Source organism: Lepisma saccharinum, chromosome 16 (genome assembly GCF_977018435.1).
Source record: "Lepisma saccharinum chromosome 16, izLepSacc3.1, whole genome shotgun sequence".
In the NCBI taxonomy this organism is placed as follows: Eukaryota; Metazoa; Arthropoda; class Insecta; order Zygentoma; family Lepismatidae; genus Lepisma; species Lepisma saccharinum.
The window spans coordinates 15,130,181-15,152,734 of record NC_139244.1 but is presented as its reverse complement, the minus strand read 5'-3'; the positions used below and the strand labels follow the sequence as shown (position 1 = coordinate 15,152,734).

Sequence of the window (22,554 nt, the reverse complement as noted above, 5' to 3'; positions counted from 1 at the left end):
AAAAACATGAAAAATGAACATAATTGCACATTTTGCGTTTTCGTCAAAAACAAAGTATGCATGTCTCTAATGATCAGCCTTATAAAAAAGGAACGTTAAAAACTGTACTTACGTATGCGAGTATGTTGTTTCTACTGTAGAACGACGTTTCGGAGATTGACTATCTCCTTCTCCGAAACGTCGTTCTACAGTAGAAACAACATACTCGCATACGTAAGTACAGTTTTTAACGTTCCTTTTTATATTCTGGATTTGTGAGTAATACGCGACAAACCTACAAAATGCTATGATCAGCCTTATTGCTCTGGATACCTTTATTCCTAGGTGTCATTGATTGGATGCTGGCTGAATCCCAGAGCCACTTGGATGTAACCTGCATGGCAGGCACACACTTGACCCAATTACCCTGTGTTGAACAACAAGAAAAAATTACAACTTTCTCTTCATTGAAATATCGACTTTATTACTAAAACTAACAAACTTTTGTTCTTTTTCTTTTGACAATTTGAGATAACATCACAATGAAATATCTCACAAAGGGCAGCATGATGCTTTGTACACTGCGACTCAGTCCTTGAGCTTTCCCATGTACCCTGGCCCCACAGGATGCATACAGACAAGGAACCCCTGAGTTGAACTGGAAAGGATGGAATGGTCTGTAGTTTGGCTCTCGTATCTAAAGCATGCTTTTACCATTCCTCAAACTGCTTCACTACAAACAAAAACAGAGTTTTCTGTGCAATGCTTGGCCATATAGCAACAACATATCTTCGAAATTCTGCAATCATATAAGCCATGGAGTGTTTTCATGGAATCCCAAAGTAAAATTCACCAACAAAATACACATCTGTTGTTAAAATTGTAAATGATTTAACCAATCAATATCTAACAAAAACAAAATTTAATACATTTTGCTTGAAAAAAATGTTCACAATAAAAAACAAGGTATTAGTTGGTCAACTACAGGGTTGCAAGTCTTTGGAACCAAATTAAATTGTTTTACCAAATTAAATTGTTTTACAACGTAATTTGAAAAATTAAAAAAGACATTTCAATAACATTCAAGCTGTGTTTTGTTACTGCACATGCAGCATAAGATTCTTTGTTGCACATGAAAGGAAACTATGTGTTGTTAATGTTATGCAAGTTCTTTGAGTGAAAAAGTGCAACAATTTTTCAATTTGTTGTGTATGTAACTTATATACACATATTTCCATAGTTTCATTTCACGGACGAATACAATCATAAAGCAGTAGGTTGCAAATTGTGTATAAAAATATTGTACGAGTCAAATTGGTAGTTCTGCAAATTCCATAATGAACAGCTATCCACTATTTGTAAACATGAAATGCATACTCGACAAAGTTCCACTGTGGATAGTGGCAGATGCTAACAAAATGCGTGGATATAGTGTGCAGGTGGGATGCTTGTACCAAACAGAACCACACACCAGTCTCCTTAAGTGCAAGGAAGTTGCTCAAGCCTGCTGTATACCAACTACACGTGACAACTGCAGTACAGTTACAGTGTTGCAAATGTCAGCCTGCCCTTGCGTTGCACAGCATTCTTAGCTTTCATTCACTACCAAGTGTTTCCGAGTCTCCGTGGATACTAGTTAAAGCGATTCATGTGCTAACCACCATGGTTTGCCTATTTGTTTTAATAATGGTAACTTTAATGATTGCGTACATTCAACACTATCTGTATCAAATCCAAATTTATCCTACTACAATCCTCGCAAACCAATAATAGAACACTTCCATTTCACATAAGCATCTACGCATTCTGTTTTCAGCAAGTGAGCAGTCCGAGAGAACAACTGCCGCATGATGCACACAGTTGTCCTATCCGACTACACTCACTTCTTTCCGCAAACTCTTTTGTTTTCATGGATACACTCCGTAAACATTTCTGAATTTCAACATGAAGAGCACAGCATGAAGCTGCATTAACTCCTAAGACGTTACAGATTTGAACACAAGAATTTACTCAGGTTTCATATAAATTAATGTTTGTTATTGCAACAAATGTATTTAATTGAACAAACATCCAATCAATAACAATGCCTAAAGTACAGTATTCCTAAAAGAAAAGTACTCTTGTACATTCCTCTGATCACTGACATTTTATCCTAAAATTCATAGATCCAGAACTAGTGGAATGTTAAAAACTTTACTGAAAAATGTTCCATTGTTTTTCATCTGCAATACACTATTACTCAAAATATTTTTACCTTTAGACTTTCATGCTGTAGTTCCCACAGCAAAATAAAAACCAATTCATCAGATTTATTTGATAACAGTCCATAAAAAAATAACTTTTTAGAATATTTATTGTAAATTTTAGCAACTGTAATGTTTCCCTCCAATACCTGATTTAAAATTAAGACATAAAAGTTAACCAGGGCACAAATGCTTGCTTACTTGACTTTTGGCAGTGTTGTTCAACCAATTGTATTTTTTTCTTTTTCACAAGTAGTGTTGCAAACTTATATCTCCATAGGAGACTACGCTGTTTATTCTATACATAGCACACCACTGATGCGAAACTATCAGATATCTCTCAATCGACTACCATAAAAGCAGTGTATGGGCACATGGAAAGCGTCACAAGATGACAACATTTAGATTTCTTTAAACTTTTTCCAGCACCAAGGACTTCACACAGCTCTAGTACCACTGGCCTATCTTGGTCGCAAATGTACATTTAAATATAATCTAATCTCTCTCGCAAATTTTATTTACACACACACATACACATCCATGCGTACAATAGTGAATCACACATACATCGCAGCTCTTTACCCCGTAATCTACAACTTCACACGTCAGACTTCAGGTACTGTGGTATTAACCAAGTTTCAATACAGTCTGTAGTTGCTTGTTTCCAGCCACGTGAAGTCAACTCGCCACCTAGTTTAGGAACCTAAGATTCTCATTTTCCCTTATGATGTTCCCTGGATGTTGCAAACCCATCACTAAAATGATTCCCAAAAGAGAGTTTGGTCCAGAAAAGATGACTGACTTTGGGCACTGGCAACAAGTACCACTTTTTCACACACTTCCATTCTTTTCATCATATTCCTGTTTTTAATTTGACTCGTTTCTATCCAGGACGAACTGCAGTTTGAAGAAGAAAGAAAAAAAGGGAGGACCCTACGAACTATGACGACGATGCAGATAAATTTCACTGGACTCCGACCAGATGAGAATCAAGTGAACCCGTGAAAATAAATAGTCACTTTTGAATAACTGACTTTTACGACCCACTGATCTTCAACTTTTTGGGTCGCCTTGTTGTGGCAGCTGCTTCAGAGTCTGAAGTGTCCGTTTCAGATTCGTGTGTGTACCCGGATACGGAATCTTTAGATCCAACGAGAGAAACTTCACTAGTTTCAGCAGCAAAATTCCCTGTTGCTTTGGCTTTTTCCAGTGTGCGGACTGAAAAAAAGTGATTTACTCATTAACTCTTACTAATTCAGTGATAAAAAAAACACAAGTGACATTTTTTTTTTCAATTTTCAAACTGCAATTTCAGCACTGTGATAACACTGGACGGAGCACACTAAGCTGAACAGAACTTAAAAAATATTAAAAGAAAAGGAGGGTCACATAATGGCACTTCAGGTGACAGCTCATAGTGTACAATGACAAATGCTTGGTTGTTAAGGATTCATCACATGAAAACTAGAATGTACAGCGTGAGCACAAAAACACTCCCTGGTTTCAAGATGTCATAAAATTAATAGTTACTTGAATATTTTGATAAAATTGATATCCAAAGCTCAGTTAACTCAAAATATTTTAATATCTTTCTTTTCAGAATCGCTAGTTGTGAATTTGGTAGCTAGAGGGCAGTAACATCGAAAATGGCGTTCACTCCGCAGCAAAGAAGCTGGTGCGTGTTAGAATTTGCCAAAACAAACAGTGTTGTGAGAGTGCAGCGTGCATTAAAACGGAAGTTTAATGTTGATCCACCTACACACAAATCCATTCTGCAGTGGCATAAAACATTTGTTGAGAGAGGATGCATTTGTGATCAAAGAAAAGAACATTCTGGCTGACCGTCCATCTCTGAGGAAATTGTGGAGCGTGTGCGAGAAGCCTTTGTACGCAGTCCCAGAAAATCAACACGTCAAGCCAGCAGGCAGTTGCAGGTGCCACAAACTACCGTAAGGAAGATTTTTCGGAAGCGTTTGCGTTTTCACCCGTACCGGCTGCAATTGGTTCAAAAGTTATATCCACAAGACAAGGTAAAGCGACGTGAGTTTTGCGAGACTATCCACACTTTAATGCACTTTAATGGAGGACGATGAAACCTTTCTGACAAAGATCATTTTTAGTGATGAGGCGACCTTCCACTTGAGTGGAAAAGTGAACTGGCATAATGTTAGGATCTGGGGAAGCGAGCATCCGCATGCCACTCTTGATGTGGAACGTGACTCACCCAAGGTGAATGTTTTTTGTGCAGTGTCAGAGCGTCGAGTGTACAGTCCGTTCTTCTTTGAGGGGCCAACAATCACAGGTGAAAGCTACTTAACAATGCTACGTGACTGGTTAATTCCTCAACTTGCTGCAAAGAGAGGTGACTACATTCTACAATAAGATGGAGTGCCCCCACACTGGCATCAATCTGTACGCAGCTTACTGAATGACAACCTCGCACAGCGTTGGATAGGACGAGCTAGACCCAATGATGAAAATCTATGCAAGTGGCCCCCCCGACCACCGGACATGACAGTTTGTGACTTTTTCCTTTGGGGGTTCGTGAAGGACCAGGTCTATGTACCTCCACTACCCACAACCTTGAATCATCTTCAGGAACGCATCAGTACAGCTGTCAACTTCATCACACCGGATACGCTTGAGAAGGTGTGGTTGGAGCTGGATTATCGTCTCGATGTTTCCCGCGTAACAGGTGGCGCGCACATTGAGCATTTGTAATTGGGTCACCACGAAAACTTTATGACTGTTCACAACTACTGTGAACATTTCTGTAGAATACTACTTTTGGTATTAAAGTTATACCCTTTCAAAACCAGGGAGTGTTTTTGTGCGCACGCTGTATTGCAACCAAACAACAGTTTACACAGAAAACTATGCTAATACACAGTGTTCATAAATTATTGGCAGATTTTGTGATGCCATAATTGGAGTTGGAAATGTCCCAAAGATTGTGAATTTCATGTCGATTCACACTGTGAATGTCAATTTGGAATAGCCCTAGTACTATGCTGCCATCTTGGAGTAAAAAGCATAAATCAGTGTCGGAGAAAATGGCTTACCAACTGATCATAGTTTGTGTCCACAGACATGGCTCATGTTCACCAGGCATCATAGTGTAGGATTTCTTCCTGTGGATTTCATCAAAGACAATGTTTATGTTCCTCCACTTCCACAGGCAATGTCGGAACTGCGAAGGTGCATCTACATTGCCATTGGAAACGTCACACAAGACATGCTTGAAGGTTTGGCAAGAATGGGAGTACCACCTGGACATCTGTCGTGCCAAACATTGAATGCGCTTAAGGTCTGTGTAAAACTTTAAACATTGCTCTTTCAAATGGTGCTAATATCATGCATTTCTGTTCAATATTGGTGAAAATATAGTCTTACAAAATCAACCAATAATTTTTGAACACCCGTATAAGAAAAGCATATGGGTTTTCTTAACAAAGAACATGCACAGTTCTATATTTGCATATTGTGCATGTTACTCACTATATAATATAAGCAATAGTAAATTAGTATTTTTTGAAATTACGTACGTGAGTATGAAGATTTAAGAAAACAACGTTTCAGGGTACAACTGCCCCCTTCATCAGGTTCATATACTCTTTAGGCACTAATCATAATGCCACATCACTAAGTGTTACAACAGGATTAGGTTAAACATTTGAAACAATCCCTGACAACATTCCTGTTTAAAAACAACCAGTTAAAAATCCAGTTTTAAAAAAGTTCCCCATTTCCTAAGTGGCCTCTTAGAACCGGGGTCAAATAAAATCAATAAAACACGTTCAGTTGCACAGCCAGCACTGGTTGTTTTTAGACAGGAATGTTGTCAGGGATTGTTTCAAGTGTTTCTTAACCAATACCTTTAACCTAATGAAGGGGGCAGTTGTACCCTGAAACGTTGTTTTTTTTTTTTTAAATCTTTCAAATTTCAAAATTTTATACTAATTTAGTATTGCTTATGCACAGTTCTACAAGAAGAAGACGGTTATGATATGTGACATAACAAAATCAGTGAAGAAGTGAATCGATCACACGAACTACATTGCATCCGACAAATACCTGAAGTCACAAAAACAGCATGAGCCATGTTGTTTACTCTTACACATTATTGCTCAAATAGGAAGTTTCGCAGTGCAGAAAACTCTTCCATCTGTTTCAGAAAAGGTGTTATTACTATATTCTCGATGCCATAAAAAGTTTTCTCCCAATTACATGTCTAAGCAAAATTGTTGGTTATGTTGTTCGTGTGGCTGATTCAACTAATAAATACATCTTCCAAATTGAAATTCAGATTTGTTATGCGAAACTAGTAATTTTACAATTATCACAATTTGTGTTTTGAAAATTCTGCAGTCATAAATATATAATGTACCTGTTCCTTCTTTTTACCCTCAGGTGTCCTCTCATTGCATAGTTAAGCAAAAGATGGGCAGATCCAAATCTCTAAAGATTCAGATATCAGATCCAGGAGTTCAGATTCAAATATTAGGATTATATGCCAGATTCAAGACTGTAGACTTGGAAATTGGATCTATGATTCAATTATTATTATTTTGTTTGTTTGTTTTGTTTTAAAATTGTCAACAAATTAACAAAAAGAGTATGCCAGATGCAAAACCGCAGCTTAATCCAAGCCATTTAAGGAACATTGACAGTAATATCATTTTCACTCTTGCACTCACCATAAATCAAAATTTAGAAAAATGTAACTATTTCCTAATCTGTGTGCTGGTTGTGAATTCAACGTACATTTACTACATGATGCATCTCGCTAAATTATATTATTTTTAGCTTATTTTAGAATTCATTATTAGGATTTTGTCAATTGAAGGGCTTGGGTGTGACAATTTGGTTATTATTGAGTTACAAAGTAAAAAAGAGCCAACCTTCAATTTTCACGTGCAATTGCCATGTCATGCAATATGCATTGGATTCACAGAATGCTTCTGAAATTGGTAAACATAACATGAAAACAATTTATCAACAGTGAAGCCTTCATGACCTTCACCTTCATAAACTCAATAATGACAAAAAAATCAACGTTTTACCCCTGAGCCCTTCAAGGAAAAAAAAAAGAAAGAGTGATTGGTAAATGTTTACTGTCTCCTACTCTACATACTTTTTATTTTTATATAATGGTGGTTTTACGGAAGAGGGCAAGGCACAGAACTTGGCTCATACCCACCTACTGCAAATCTGTGAATGCAATAACTGAAACAACAAAGTGAATGCTACTTACTCTGGGCTTCAAGGAGAGCATTTTGTCTTTTAAGATCATCAATGTCCTGTTGATGCGCGGAATTTTTTCTTCTCATGAACTGTATATATTCAGCAGCTTTCTTTAGGATTTGGGCTCTGCTTGCCTGAAAGGGAAATGTTTATACTACAGACCACTACTCCTTCACATGAAAATAAAACAAAACACTGAATTTATTTGTGTTTAAGCTGCTACACAAAGAAAATGCACATTAAGCAACAAGCACACAATGTAGAAGAGTCATGTTTTCAGGAGAAAAAGTTGCACTGATATTTCTCAAACAAATTTTGAGTGCATGTGGCAACAAAGTTTAACCCTTCGCAAGTAAAGAACTGGTTGGACAATTAACCTCATAGTTGCATTTATAATAATATACATTGGCGCATCAATTTTGTTTTCCAGAGGCCCAAGGTGAAAAACCCTATAATACGGGAAAACATAAAACCTAGGATGAATTAATGAATTAAAATTGTTGGGTGCATTGGCACATTTTACACCCTTCAATGTGTTGGGGAAATATCCCCTTATCTAAAACCTAGAATCATTTTATTACATTTTCTCTATTAGGACCATGAAGATGGATGTATAATGCAAGAAAATGTAAAATCAGGGTGCAGAGCTGTAATTCCTGAGTAATCGAATGGACTAATTTCTTGGTGAATTTGCTGCCAGCTCCTTGGCCACCGAAGTTCCTCGGTTCAAATCCCGGCATGAGCATAGTGTCCTGCGTGAGTGTCCATTCATCAATTTCATTACATGGGCATTCCACAGAAAGTGGTCCTACTTCATGTGGAAGTAACAAAATGAATCAATCTTAAAATTTATTCAAAGTAATAAGGCCTAAATGTTTATGCATGTTTCACCACCAAAAACAACTGGCATCTGTAGATTATGTTCTTCATAGACAAATGAACTCCAATTTTGCTACATTTTTAAAGTGAGACACACACAACACATTTTTATTGAGGGTTTTCGTACACCCAGGGTACATCATATTTTTTTTTTTATTTGTTAGCAGACACCACTAAGTACATCATAATTACATGAAATCATTGCATTATGAATAGTTCAATCTGATTGCATGTCTAGAATCTTACATTTTGTGTGAATGTTACACACGTAAAGCTAGAATTCCCCCATACCATCACTTGTCCTCATCATTGAGATTAGTCACAAGTGGAAGAAAATTGACACTAAATAACAAAAAAATACCAAATATAACATTTGGTTTAAAAGGCTTAAATATTTTAGCAAGTTTGTTAAAATGAATGTACTGGAATAAAAACAAACAAATTTAGTTTTAAAACAAAAACCGGTACTTCAGTATTATATGGACTACCTCATCTCAGACCGTTTGTTCTAGCACCCAAAATGACATTCCACAACAGCAACTATAATTTTACGTAATTGGGTTAGATTTGCTACCAAAAGTTATTATCAACGTGTTCTTTCACTTTCCCAGAAAACAGACGGTCTGAAATGAGGTAGTCTGTATAATACTAAAGTACCCAAAAACCTATAGAGTGGCAGATCATAGATGATGTTCCAAATGAAATCTCCATTAGGAGATAAATGTTGCCATTTCAAGCAAATCCACTACTTATCATCCGCAATAATTCATTGTACCAGAAAACTTGTAAGTACGGATGCATGCTTGCTAAATGTAGATTTTTTCTTTCAAACCCCAATTACAAAATTGAATCATTCTACTTGCATTGGCTCTTCACTACTTCACATGTAATTTCTCCAAAACAACAGATGATATTTCAGTTTTCTACTTTTTTTTATATACATATGCAATTATGGCAAACTTTAAATTACAATGCAATAAAAACTACACAAATGGATTGCATTTCTATATCACCCCACCATATCAGGCAAACTATCCAAGGCACTCACTTTCAGACTCCCACACAAAGCAGTATCCCAAGCCAGAAGATTGACTGATTGATTTGCTTTATTTTACTTTGCTTTTTGTGCCACTTTTGGCTAATTTGCGAAGATGGGGATGAATAGAGGCATGCATATTTCATTTTTGACGAATACACGAAATGTGAAACAACACATTGTAATGCTAATTTTTCATGTTTCTGAAAGGTGTGAGGTGCATTTCCCTACCCTGTTTTGTCACGAAATGATGCAAAAAGAACTGCAAAATGTGAAATTGACATGAAATTTACCGTTTATATACCGACGTGGCACTTTCTGAAGTCAGAATTATCCTGAGTGTTATGCAATTCATGGAAAATTTATTAATTTTACTGCAAACATTTGAGAAGCAAAAATGGACCCCTTTATACAGGAATAAACTTAATATTCTGGTAATGATTTAATGTGCTATAAGAAGGGATATGTTTATTTTGTGTAATAGTGCAGTTTTTAAATCACATTTTGGATTATATTTACATTTTTAAAACCAAAATGTCATTTTATGTGTTGCTTTTTCACTGCTATAACAGCGAAATTTCATTTTATTTACTGCTTTTGAACTCGAAATTGACTGTTTTTGTACCGAAATTTTGCTTTTTTATTTACCAAAAATATGTGCCTCTAGGGATGAGTGATATGATGAAATTGATAAATGGACACTTACAAACATTCATGCCCAAACCGAGATTCAAACCCGGAACCCCTGGCATCGTAGCACGATGTGCTAACCACTCCACCACAAGGGCCGGCCCAAGTAAGGAGCCTACCAAAAATCTCATCCTGCAGTGCCTACACAACCATGTGCCAATGTCACAGCCACTACATTGGAAGGACGATTCATATTGTACAAGAACAAACTGAAGAACACTTTGGGAGATTCCACACAGAAGCAACACACGTCGCTTGAGGATTTGCTATTTGAATGCAGAGTTGCAAGGCCCCTCATGCTGCAACGGTACGGAATGTTTCTGTTGATTGGCTCATTCCCAAGCAGCAATGTCAGCTGTTGCTTCTGTGTGAATTCTCCCTTAAATGATGCCAAAAAAAAGTCACTAAGATCACATCTCTAACACCACCTCAACACCATTTCATCTCCTCCACATTCATACTTCTTCCAACTGGCTCCCTCAATGTGATCATCAAATCAAAGGGTATCATCCAGCAGAAACTCAACTAAACTTGGACAACGGACAAACACAACTGACCCGGAACACCACACTTCAAAAAATCCCAGACAGCAAGAAAAATTAGGACCTCCAGTACAACCATCTATCACCTGCCCAAGGAACACAAACCATTCCATGCTAAGCAGCACAATGCAGCAGGCAGTCGAACCTACCAATCACAACCCTCCAGCACCACCAGACGACGAAAATCAGGCCTCCCAGCAGGAGAAATTGGAACTACCACAATCCAAGAATAGACAAAGTAGCGACACACTACCACAGGGTGCGAAATTTCCGGTCGCCATTGGCGACCAAAAGTTTTGGGCTGGCGACTAAAATTTCATTGTTTCAAATGTGTGTCAAACACGCTTCAAGACTTCACCTCTTGAGAGAATCGGCAGAAGTTATAGAAGAAATTCTAAAACTGAGTGATATCCACACTATTAGGTTGTTAGTCAGCAAAGAACGTGCAATAAGAGCTCTCTTGCAATCATGGAAAGCTGTTGTGACCCATCTTGAACAGGTGGCCCATAGAAGAGACAATGATGGCGCTAAAGCTAAGGATTTGCTGAAAAGTTTGAAGCAATTTAAATTTGTTAAGCTTCTGTACTTCCTTTTGGATTTCTACGGGAAATTGAACCCTTTAAGCGTGGCACTACAAAATAAAAATCTTTTGATTTCATCTCTGAAAATAAAAATTGAACACTGTATTTCAGTTTTGGCTGACCTGGAATCTAATGTTGGACCAAGCGAACAAGATTTCTTGGACCATGTATCCATTTCAGGGAAGATCAGGGATGTTCAAGAGTTTCAGACTGTTAGAGGAAACTTAATTAACAATGTGAAGGTGTACATCACAGAAACATTGTCGTCTATGTCAACAGATGCGATTGCATCTCTGCATGTTTTCGACACCTTGGGTTGGCCTCCCAAAGAAAATATTCTTCAGTTTGGGATAGAAGAAATAAAGAAGCTGTACATATACTTGAACTCGAGCCTTTATAATGAGAAAATGGATGTTCTGTCAGCAGAGTGAACAGAATACAAACTTTTGTTTCCTTTGCAGCTTTGAATCAGACGCTGAAGAAGATCCACAGTGCGGAGTGTTCAGCAAGATTCCCCAATTTGCTCCAGATTTTGACATTTTGTGCTGTTCTACCAATGAGCACAGCCTCATGTGGGGGAGGTTTCAACTGTCACAACAGACTCAAGACTACTTACAGGAACTCTCTGAAGTCTGACACACTGGATGATTTGCTCAGAGTTTTCGTAAACGGACCCCCCCCCCCACTCCTCCCTGTCAGAGTTTGACCCAGCAGCTGCGATTGATAAGTGGTACTTCAGTGCAGAACGACAGCGCTACACAAACATTAATTCCTAACTTTTTAATAATTGCTCATATTTTTAATATTTATCAATATAAAATAGTGGCGACCAAAGATTTTAGTCTGGCGACTGACTTCAAACTTGAAATTTCTTGCCCTGCACTACCATCTCCGTTCCAGATGCCGTAACCTCTGTTAATGAAAGTGGTAGTCCTTCGAAATTAATTGGAAAGGCCAATTAAATATGCAACACAAAAATATGGTACATCACCCATATGATATTGAAACCAAGATTACTGCACACACCATGAAGTATTGGTATTTTTTAAAAAAAATGCTCACAGTTTTTAATTGATATGAAGTTGAAAGCACAGGCTTTCCAAACACATGGCAATGTTCTTAAAAAATCTTAGAGTGATATATATTCCTCGTAGAGAGTTAAAGTTTGCTTCTTACAGGGTGTCTACTATCTTGTGAAAACAAAATTCCCTGACTTTTCCAGACCAAGAACAAACATTTCCCAGACCAAGTCATTAGGGCAATTAATGTACATGAACATGTATGTACAGTAGAGGCGATTAGGGGAGTGGGAGGGGGGTGGTCCCCCTACTTATTGCCCCACCAGTATGGTCTCTTAATGCTATTCCTTATCTACCAAGAAAAAATTAATTGTCCTTGACCCAACCCCAAAGTTTTGGCACTCAGTCAAAATTGATATACGTAACAATATCAGAGCACTTAGATGAAAATTCACACTTAAGTCACACACAAGTTTAAAACCGTAAACTGTAGAAGATCAGATTAATCTTTTCACCACAAAGCATACTTTTATCCTCTTGTACCTGTATATTTATGGGAATTTACGACTATGCTAACAAGCTTTCATTATTACATTATGTGAATTTATTGATGGTCTCCCTTCACCCCTTATAGCCATCCGATCCAGCAACACATTATAAAATAATTGTTTTACCAATTTTTTTGAGTTATACTTGCTGCACCATATGTGAGCCTATATTTCAATGGTGATCTCATACATTTCTTCTTACACCAACATTGTAATATTTTCAGACAATCTTCACCTGAACGTCAGATAGTTTCACAAATCTAAATGCTGTTCTGGTTGCAAATCCAATGTCAACTTCTTTTGCAGAACACATACATTCTGGATCAGTTAGATTTAGTTTCAAAAGATCTTCAGAACTTACAGCTTCAAGCAGAATGGACTTCTTTATAAACCTGGACATAAGGGATTTCAGTAGCTTGAGCAAATGTTCATCAAGGAAAGGTACCATTAGTGAATCAGACTGAAACCTGACAAGAAAGGGTTCTATATCAGCTGCAAAAAAGAAGTCTGAAAGAAAGCTAGCCTGACTGGTAACAGAGGATTCCTCACTGGTGACTTAATAGTTTTAAAGCTTTTAAACCTTGGTTGTTCCGTGGTACCAGAAACTCTGTCAGCATAGGTTTTCAGAAATGGTAAAAGGTACTGTGCTTATTCCACCACACTTCTATTGTCTAATAACCGAATTGGACAAAACTTTTCATCCTGTAATTCTTGTGAAATCTGCTCTCCCGAGCTGAAACATGTTTAAATAAATTGTACACTGCTCTTAAGAATACCACTATGTTCCAACCAGAACTCTGAAAAGATGCTTTGAAAGCACCATGAACTCTGCAGCTTCCTATTTCCAACAATGTTGTACTTTCTGGCTCATTAACCCTTAGTTTGCCCCTGTTGCATATATGCAACAAAAAAAGTATGTCCCTTGTAGCTGCTGTTGCAGATATGCAACAAACAGCTTTAGATACAATTATCGAGGGTTTGCCACAGTTATATTTGTATATTGAGGTTGAAACCCTGGCAGTCCATTCGGGAGAAAAAAATCAATTAAACCAAAGTGAACATACATATTTGAACAATGCCAAAATGTGGTGCAGCTACGTACCTACAATCATAATAAGTATAGATCAAAATTGAACCATAGTTTAAAATAATTAATAATGTAATAAATTATATATACGTACAAGAGTTTGATTTTATTATCCTGAGTTAACTCAAGCTACATGAAGTTACATAAAGTTGTATATGTTTTATCAACAAAGTTTGAAAACATATAGTTTTAAAACAATTAAATGGGCTGCCTCTACCTTCTTACCCTACTCTGCTTCAACAGGTGTTTAATAACTTGATTCAGTAAAATAAGAAATATAACAATGAAAGCTAATATACTCACGCAAACAAGCTGATAATCTATAAATATATCCATAATACACAGTTTCAAAAGCCATGGGCTTGAATTTTGTCCACTTTACTCCTAAACATAGTCTTTACGGTTCTAATGTAATTGCCTAAAAATACTATATTTGTATATTATTTTTTATTACTCCTGTTAGTTTTTTCTTCCAACTTAAAAAATCTAGAAGCCTGTTACTGAAAGACTGGATTGCTGCATGACCGTCTTTACCACTGATGGAAAAATAATTTTCTGTCAAGCATGCCTGAAAGAGGTAAGTTTATCTGTTAAAATAAGAGTTGAAAATAGTCTTTCAATAGTGCAAAGAAATTGCATTAATATGGTTTTATCTTGTATGTTCTTATTCATGAATCATCATGGACATGATTTGAGCCTGCTCTGAAGCTCATGCAATGTTTATTATTCCTATGTGTCTGTTCGGAGAACAATGAAGGTTAAGCTGTGCCTGAAAAATGTCAATTTCTACTTCTTCTTCCTTTAACACTAAATATTAGGAGGCAGAATGTACCAAATTTTACCTCCACTAAAAGTCTGGTCTTTAAGAAAGAAAACAAGACTGATTTCATCTCTCTACGACAATTAGTTCTCGAGTCACGAATTTTTTGTGGGCCAGAGTATAATATCTCTTGTAGTTTACAGCTGTTCCAAGCATATAAATGCAACATTTGATTAAATGTTTCAGAACACACAGTCTCTTCATCAGACATTTATTCTTGTTTAATTAATGCTACAGCTATAACAATGGATTAAATTTTAAAAAGAGCAGTTATACAATGAATCTTGACAATAATGTTACATTGTTCAAACATAACTGTGAAATAATTTGTTTATTATTATACAATGTAAGCAATATGTACATACAAGAAAAACAGGTCAGAGTTTGTAGAAACTGAGTCAGAGGAGAAATGGGCAAGTAACCCCCACCCTGACACCATGTCCGGCACTCCATCCCCTTACTGTTTCTGGTACCCTTGACCCTCTGTAACCCATGGAGAAAATTAAATATTTTGCAGTTTATGAAGATTTTGTTGCTTATGAACGTTTTCAGTTGATTTTTGCTTGCGGAAATGTGTTCTTGTGAAGTAAAGTAAGTCTGTTACCTTAGCGTGTTACTTTACCGTGTAGCAGAATAGCCTGAAGGCTTCGCGCAAATGAATATACCACCCAAAACGACTTTCCACAACAGCAGCTATAATTTTAGGTAGTTAGGTTAGGAATGGTAGGTTTGGTACTGATAGCTATTTAGACGTATCTCATGCTATTTTAGCGTGCATACAAACAGTTTTACTAACAAAAAGTGGCGAAACTACTCTGAAATTGCAGGTTTAAACTTAGGTGGGCCATACTTTGGGATCAAATATCTCTGTTCTTCGTGCTTTCCTAACGCAGGAACCAATTTTATATTGCATAAAACATTGAAATCTGTCGATAAAAAAAAAATTCGACATAATTCTCAAGGGGGGCAGTGGGTCAATAGCCCCCGGTATTCCCCACAGATAACAAAATGATACTTAGTGTAGCTTTTCCTCTGAATTATGTATTTTAAGCATTAAAATTAGTATTTACAATAAGAATGGCCAGTATATTGACCACCTCCACGTGTTATCTCTTAAAAACTTTATAATGTAGAAAATCAGGTGTGAATGTCTCTTATAGTTATTTTATAAAGATCAAAGTTTGGGATGCACACCTGAGGCCTTACCTTCTCTCCTTGTAGGGCCGGAACTGAATCTCTAAGGCTGCTAAAGCTGTCCTTTATGTGATCTCGTCGCTTTCTCTCCAAAGCATTATGGTGGGCTCGCTTCTCAGCCTACATGAAAAGTATACAAGTAAAACATGTCATTCCGCTAAGAACTTAATAAACCTGTTTAAGCTACAAGAAAAAAAAACAATTCAAAAACAATACACGCTGTGAATAAAATAACACAGTGGAACTGCGATTTTACATTCAATCTTGATGGTTCCAACAGAGTAACATATCAACAAAATTTTCCCTAACTATACATTTTCCTGCATTTTAGGGTTTTTTTTCAGCTTGGTCCCCTGCAAAACGTAAAATAGAGGTTCCACTGTATTTAAAACCGAAATCAGGTGTAGAACTAGGTGGTAGGTAGGAAACAAATCGATAACTCATCAGATGTATTCTTATGTTTGAAAATTGTTTTATTAACATCAAAAAAAATGAGTTACTGTGAAAAATTTAATGTAACTTCTACCTATTTTCAGAAATTTCTGTTGCTTTCATTTACGTCACACTGAATCAATTGAAGAAAATATATGTATACTTTTATACTGGGCATGTATAAACATTTTAAACAGTAATGATCCAACGTGAATATCATGTCTGTAATAATTGCTATTAAAAGAATAAACATAAATAACTGTCTGTTACAAAAAAGGATTTTTTGACCAATGTCATTTTCCCAAAGAGCCAAGAATTAATAAGAACAAAATTATTACTATATCTCCTAATAAAACATCGCCGTCAAGCAAGAAAATTATACATATATATTTTTTGAAACCCATTGAAAGAATTAACTTAGCAAAGTTTGTATTCTCTAGCATATTAAGGACTGGACAAACAGTTTTAGGTAGGATTGGATTTATATGATAATGAGAAAAACATATAAAGCCTGTAACGACATGCTAATGCCCTGTTAGGAAGTTAAACCTAGAACCTTCAAATTATCAAACAAAAATGAATCAATGACCTAAGCAAACAAATTGACAAGAAAAATCTAACCAAAAAACTTGGCACAGTGGAAACCACAATATGCATGAACTTCATTTCAAACACTACACACACAAAAAAGCATCACATATCAACCATCTGTATCAAAACACTAGATATCTGTGAGTAATGAAAATATAATAAACAAAAATATTATTAATTTCAATGCTGGTTGGCATTTAAAAAATTGTTACAAGTTGACCTAATTTGCACAATCAATATGTAAAACTTTTTTGTGTGTGCATACAATAAGATAAGAAATTAGAATAAAACATATTAATCTGTTAACAATAAACATTTTTCTCCCACACTGTCACAAATTTCAAGTTACAATAACATATGCAAATATGTACCATGTGCATACAGAAAAGAATGATAGGAATGGTTTGAAATTGGTGGGAAAAACAAAAAAGAAATTAAAAATATTAATTCTTATTCCAATCTTCACCTTAACATAAATACTGCGAAAAAGAATCAAACAATGCACACAACAATAATATTAAGAGGCAAGTTTCTGGAAAATCTACAAATATAAAATACATTCTGGCATGTAAAAAGCACTTTAAATATAGTACATAAAGTTCATATAATATGGTTTACAGTCCCTGCAGTATTAAAAATTATATGTCATTATGCCAATTATTATAACACTAATAACAACTTCATCTCGGGACAACGTCATTTTTTACATTCGTACTTACCTATTGTGCATTGCGAAACATTCTTTATGGTGTGATTTTGCTTTTCTCACGGAAATAATGTCAATAACAGTAATTATTGCTTGTCCTTTTTTTGCTTCCGTAACACACAATATGGCGGGCACAGCTTCAGTAGCATCTTAGATCAGTAGGCATACAGTGATTCCAACCTTCTTAACCGAAAAATGCCCCACACACCATTGATGCATAGCACCACAAACCATTAACGGTAAGGTTAGGCAAACAGTTAAAATTTGGGGTCGTAGTAACATCAGGAATGTATATTTAGTTTTTTCATCTTCTTGCAAAACAACGGCATGGTTGGAAACACTGACAGGAGGTTACGTCATCAAACATGCGCAACATTCGGTTCACGTAGAGGAAGCAAAGAACAGCAACGGCAATTGTGTGTCGGAGAGATATTTTTCATGAAAAACACATGAATTCCCGGTCAAACAGAATCAACGATGAAAGAAAATACCTCCAAGAATTTTCAAAATGCTAGAGAAACTCATTTCAGTAAATACTTTCTTCTGTAAAAATGAAGAAATCTGTTGTCCCGAGATGATATTGTTACCATTTATATTAAGCTAATACATGACGCAGTATTTAGTAACACTGGTTACACTAAACAGTAAGGAGAACAAGGTGGTGATAGGTCCTGAAGAAAAATTCCAGGTGACAGTTCCGTATAGTGGAGACGGATTTCTTACTTTTTACAGAAGAAAGTACTTACGGAAATAATTTTCTGTAGTGTTGTTGAGGTTTGGGAATGTAGTTTTTATCCTTTTCAACGCAAAGTCATGTTTTCTTCTGAGAAAATATCTCTCCGACACGGAATTGCAGTTGCTGCCATTTGCTTTCTGCACGTGAACACGATGTTCCGTGTATTAGATGACATAACCCCCCATAACGGTTGCAAACCATGCCGTGTTTTCGCAAGATGATGACATGTCTAGGATGCGTCGTGAAGTTTTTTAACTGTTTGCCTAACCTAACCTTACCGGAAATGGTTTGTAGGGTTAACACCAATAGTTTGTGGGCTAACGAGGTATTAGCATAATTTCCAATCCAGCCACGAAATTAGGTATTTTTCAGTGAATAAAACACTGCCACATTGCGCAATGAACCAGTACGCTTTCGCCATATTGCATGTTAGAGAACAGAGAAAAAGGAAGAACAGTAAGTACTCGTAAATGTAAGAAATAGTCATTATTTCCGTTAGAAATTCATTATTACACCTAAAGAAATGTTCCGCAATGCAGAATTGTACGTTAGCAATGTAAAAAAATTCGAAACAAATGATTTCTAGGTGTCTCCACTATACAGAACTAGTACTGATTTTCCAAAATTTTAATCACTTTGTATGTAGTGCATATCTGCATTCAATAAATTATGCAATGCTACACTTTACAATTATAGGGTTTAGTTAATTAACTAATCATACAATCATGTTAGTCACAGCCCTCAAAAGTAATTATACCCCATGCTTTTCCTAGGTTTAAAAGTTACAAACACAATTCTACATACTAACCTTACATACCATGGATCCTTATAGTTTCTCCAAGACAGTTACTATTCTCTGGCAAATAATTATTGGGTAGCAACAAAACTGGCATTTGTGTGCTAACTGCGGCTGTTACATTTAAAAATTACATAACAGTACTAAAATATGCAACAAAAAAATAGATCGTAAAAAAAGTAAATAGCCACAAAAAAAATATATTACATCTTATTATATGGTAAACGCAATTTGCTTTTTCTTTTCATGCAGTATTCGTTTCTGACAAGAGGCTTTTGTTCAAGGTTATGGATGTACGGCAAACACTTTCGCTGACCTACTAATATGACCTTGTCATAAAATTCTATCTGCACACAAACAAAAACATTGCGCTGCATCAATTACGAAATAATTAAGGTTAAGTTTTTGGAATACGACAGATATTTCTGCGAGAAAAACTGCTGGTTGATATATTTATAGGTATAAATGTTGGTAGAAAAAAAAACTAATTTTCAGCTGACAAAAATTTGAAATATAATATGCGTATCAATATTTATTCCAATACCTGGAGACAAAGCAGACCAATATCACACAAACGGGCTATTAAATAGCATTCCGATTACAATCTTATCAGATGTCAACAGTCACGTCAAGATGATTGCACAATTAATTCGCCCTAACCAAACACGAAAACCTAATTATTAATTTGAAATTCGCCATTGCTATGTAAATACATACTACTATGTTCAACTGTATGTAAATATTTGACGAGCTTTGTTCAAGGAGAGAAAAACAAAACTTTTTATTCCGTTTCTCACCTGTGTCATATATTCGCTTCCCGCTTGACGCAGCTGGGGACCCGTTGAATCCGAATCCGCGCCGTCATCCTCCTAGCAAGCAAATGTACAATAAAATAAAAAGCAAATTGTAATAGTTAAGTCGCAAACGTCGAATTAAGTTCTATTTGTTTACGATTTTCGTTAAAAACAGATCGCGCAACAGTAGAGAACTCCATATCTGATCTCAAAATGGCTGTTTACCTACGAACGAACTTTTTATTATGAAAATAAACTACACTACAGTGAATAATCTTCTACATAAAATATACTATAAGTACGCTAAAAGTCAAAATTATAATTTATAAATTCCTTACATCGCTCTCGATGTCGATATCCCTCTCGTCGTCGCTCATTTTCCAGACACTCTAATCAGGCCATTTTCTAGTTGCAAAACAGGAAAAATGGCGACTCCTCCACCTCCAACTACTCGTTGAGGCACAGATGATGAGCATGACACACAGCATGATCAAGCGCATAACGCCACGCGACAAGTACACGTGGTTGATATCGAACGATTACATGTGTGTTTCTTCTTATTTCCCAAAACAATTCTCCTTAGGTGCGTGTGTACTTCTTATTTTTTTTAAAAATACAAGGTTTTTTTTGGGTAGTTGCGTTGCCAAGTTGGGACACAGGGGGATCTGGCCCCCAGAAAATGGGTTCGAAAATTTAACGTCAGCTGGCCGTGATTTCACACATGTAATTTCATTTCAGTAAGAGGGGCCCGTTCCGAAAGTCGTACGAGTTTAACGCGTTAAACGAGTTATGGTAACTGGCTGTCATATAAGTGCTTCCGTGCGTTTCGTGAAGTTCATTATGGTGTCCCAAAAGTCGCATTCCGTGCAAGAACGAGATTCACCAAACGCACGGGCCAGAAGGCTGGTTAGTTCAGTGAGAATCGTCAGCTAGTTCGAGACAACTCGCGTGCTTGATGGATTCAAACTGCTCTAGTTCGGAAAATGTATTATAATTTTAACAGAGAGCAATATGAAGCAACATGCACAAGATGAGTATGCCTTAACTGTTCTTAGAATGTGACTAAAATGAGTAACAGTGTCCACAGTAAAGTTTATTTTTGCCATAAGGACATTTCTTCCGCTGGACGCCATGAAGAAACTTTCTCTCTAAACGAAACCCTGCGCCTGCGCTTTCGCCTAGTGTCCCATAAGTCTGTAAACTAACTGGTTTCACCAGATTCACGAGCCCAGTTATTTTCGTTGAATGCCTTCGTTTCGTTAAGACTTTCGGAACGCACCCTTATGTTGTGTGATTTATTATAAACAGGTTGATAATTACAAGTAAAACTGGTTGAGGACAGGGTCTTTGCAGGAAGGACGCAAAAACTTCACATTGTGAAAGTGTTTTTGAAAGGGGGTCAAATGAAATAAAAAAAAAAACAAATCGACTATGACATTTAATTAAGTAGAAAATAAAAATTATACTAATAAGTAATAAAACAGCTCAACTTTTTTGTAATATTGACTTTGATTTAGTTTATTTTACTTCGCGTTTTGTGCCTCTTGGCTAATTTGCGAAGATGGGGATGAGTGATGTAATGATGAAATTGATGAATGGACATTCACAAACAACCAAGCCCGACCGGGATTCGAACCCGGGACCCTTGGCGTCGCAGCGCGATGTTTGTAATATTGACATTTAACCAGTTAGTAAAGGAATTAGTTTGTTGTGGTAGAATGCATATGTGATGGATTGTGCCGTTACAAATATATGAAAGTAACAAATTAATCTATTTATGTATATTTAATAATATTTTGTAATTTACGCGAATTTACTTTTACGTTCCTTTGTCTGAAGCGTAGGGACGCAAATAGATCACAGGATTACAAACTTGGTTTTAGCTTTCATCTCAAAACGAAAAAATTGGCTTGGTTTTGCAATAAAATCTAAATCTTCCGAAAAAAACATTTAAAAGTTATTGATTTTATTGTTAATTGATTTTGTTTATTTTGCCTCGCTTTTCTGCCACTTTTGGCTAATGGACATTTCCATTTTGACATGAAAAACGTTTTAAATCCATTCATTTTACAGATAATGACACAAACATGAGATGTGTAAAATATCTCGGCGATATTTGTTTCGGTTCTCGAGAAACACGCCTTCAAACACCGCTGTACGTCATGGATTTGAAAACGTCTTCTCCACAGACAGGAGGTCCTCTGACGTCATCACTTAGAAATGCCTGCAGGCGGGGCTTCTGCTCGTCCCGTCAACTTAGCATGAGCCGCAGAAGCGACAGAAAATTCACTTGCTACTGTGTAAAACAAGTATCTTACAATTTCCAGTGCAAAAAATCTGTGCTCCATTTCTTCGAGATGAATTATGCCCTAGCAGTATAGTAGTATTTACTATAATTCAGCCACTCGGTAGAGGGTTTTCCCATTAGGGTGACAAAGCAAACCTTGTAACAGTCAATGGCTGAACACGTGAACAGCTTTGCTCATTACGAATACATAGGTTAGTTCTGACTGGCAAGAACTTAATATTATAGGAATGCCTTTTTGGAATTACAGTTATTTTCGTCATAATATTTTCTTCACAAATTTTAAGATAATTCTTTTAGAACACACTGGTTTACACGCCAATTTCTGCAAT

At 36.3% G+C, this 22,554-nt stretch overlaps 1 protein-coding gene across 4 annotated transcripts; it reads right to left on the bottom strand.

The window, feature by feature from the left end:
• Positions 1-884: 884 nt before the first annotated feature.
• On the bottom strand, positions 885-20,368 carry LOC146000277 (protein max-like). Of its 4 annotated transcripts, none has more exons than XM_083137755.1 (5): positions 20,256-20,368; positions 19,921-19,992; positions 15,863-15,982; positions 7,477-7,600; positions 885-3,440 (listed from the first exon to the last, which is right to left on the bottom strand). In XM_083137755.1, the coding sequence occupies exons 1-5, from the start codon at positions 20,292-20,294 to the stop codon at positions 3,259-3,261; spliced, it is 537 nt and encodes a 178-aa protein (XP_082993881.1). In that variant the 5' UTR covers positions 20,295-20,368; the 3' UTR covers positions 885-3,258. The 4 variants fall into 4 exon arrangements, with proteins under 4 accessions (XP_082993881.1, XP_082993882.1, XP_082993883.1 ...); XM_083137756.1 differs by having other exon boundaries at positions 15,875-15,982; XM_083137757.1 differs by lacking the exon at positions 19,921-19,992.
• Between the last annotated feature and the right edge of the window lie 2,186 nt (positions 20,369-22,554).

Bases quoted from the DNA above. Each gene is read 5' to 3' on its own strand.
- LOC146000277 (XM_083137755.1), bottom strand. From the start codon at position 20,294: ATGAGCGACGACGAGAGGGATATCGACATCGAGAGCGAT. The intron at 19,993-20,255 runs GTAAGGAATTTA...TTTGCTTGCTAG, and splicing joins ATATCGACATCGAGAGCGAT to GAGGATGACGGCGCGGATTC. The intron at 15,983-19,920 runs GTGAGAAACGGA...CTTTTCATGTAG, and splicing joins GAAGCGAATATATGACACAG to GCTGAGAAGCGAGCCCACCA.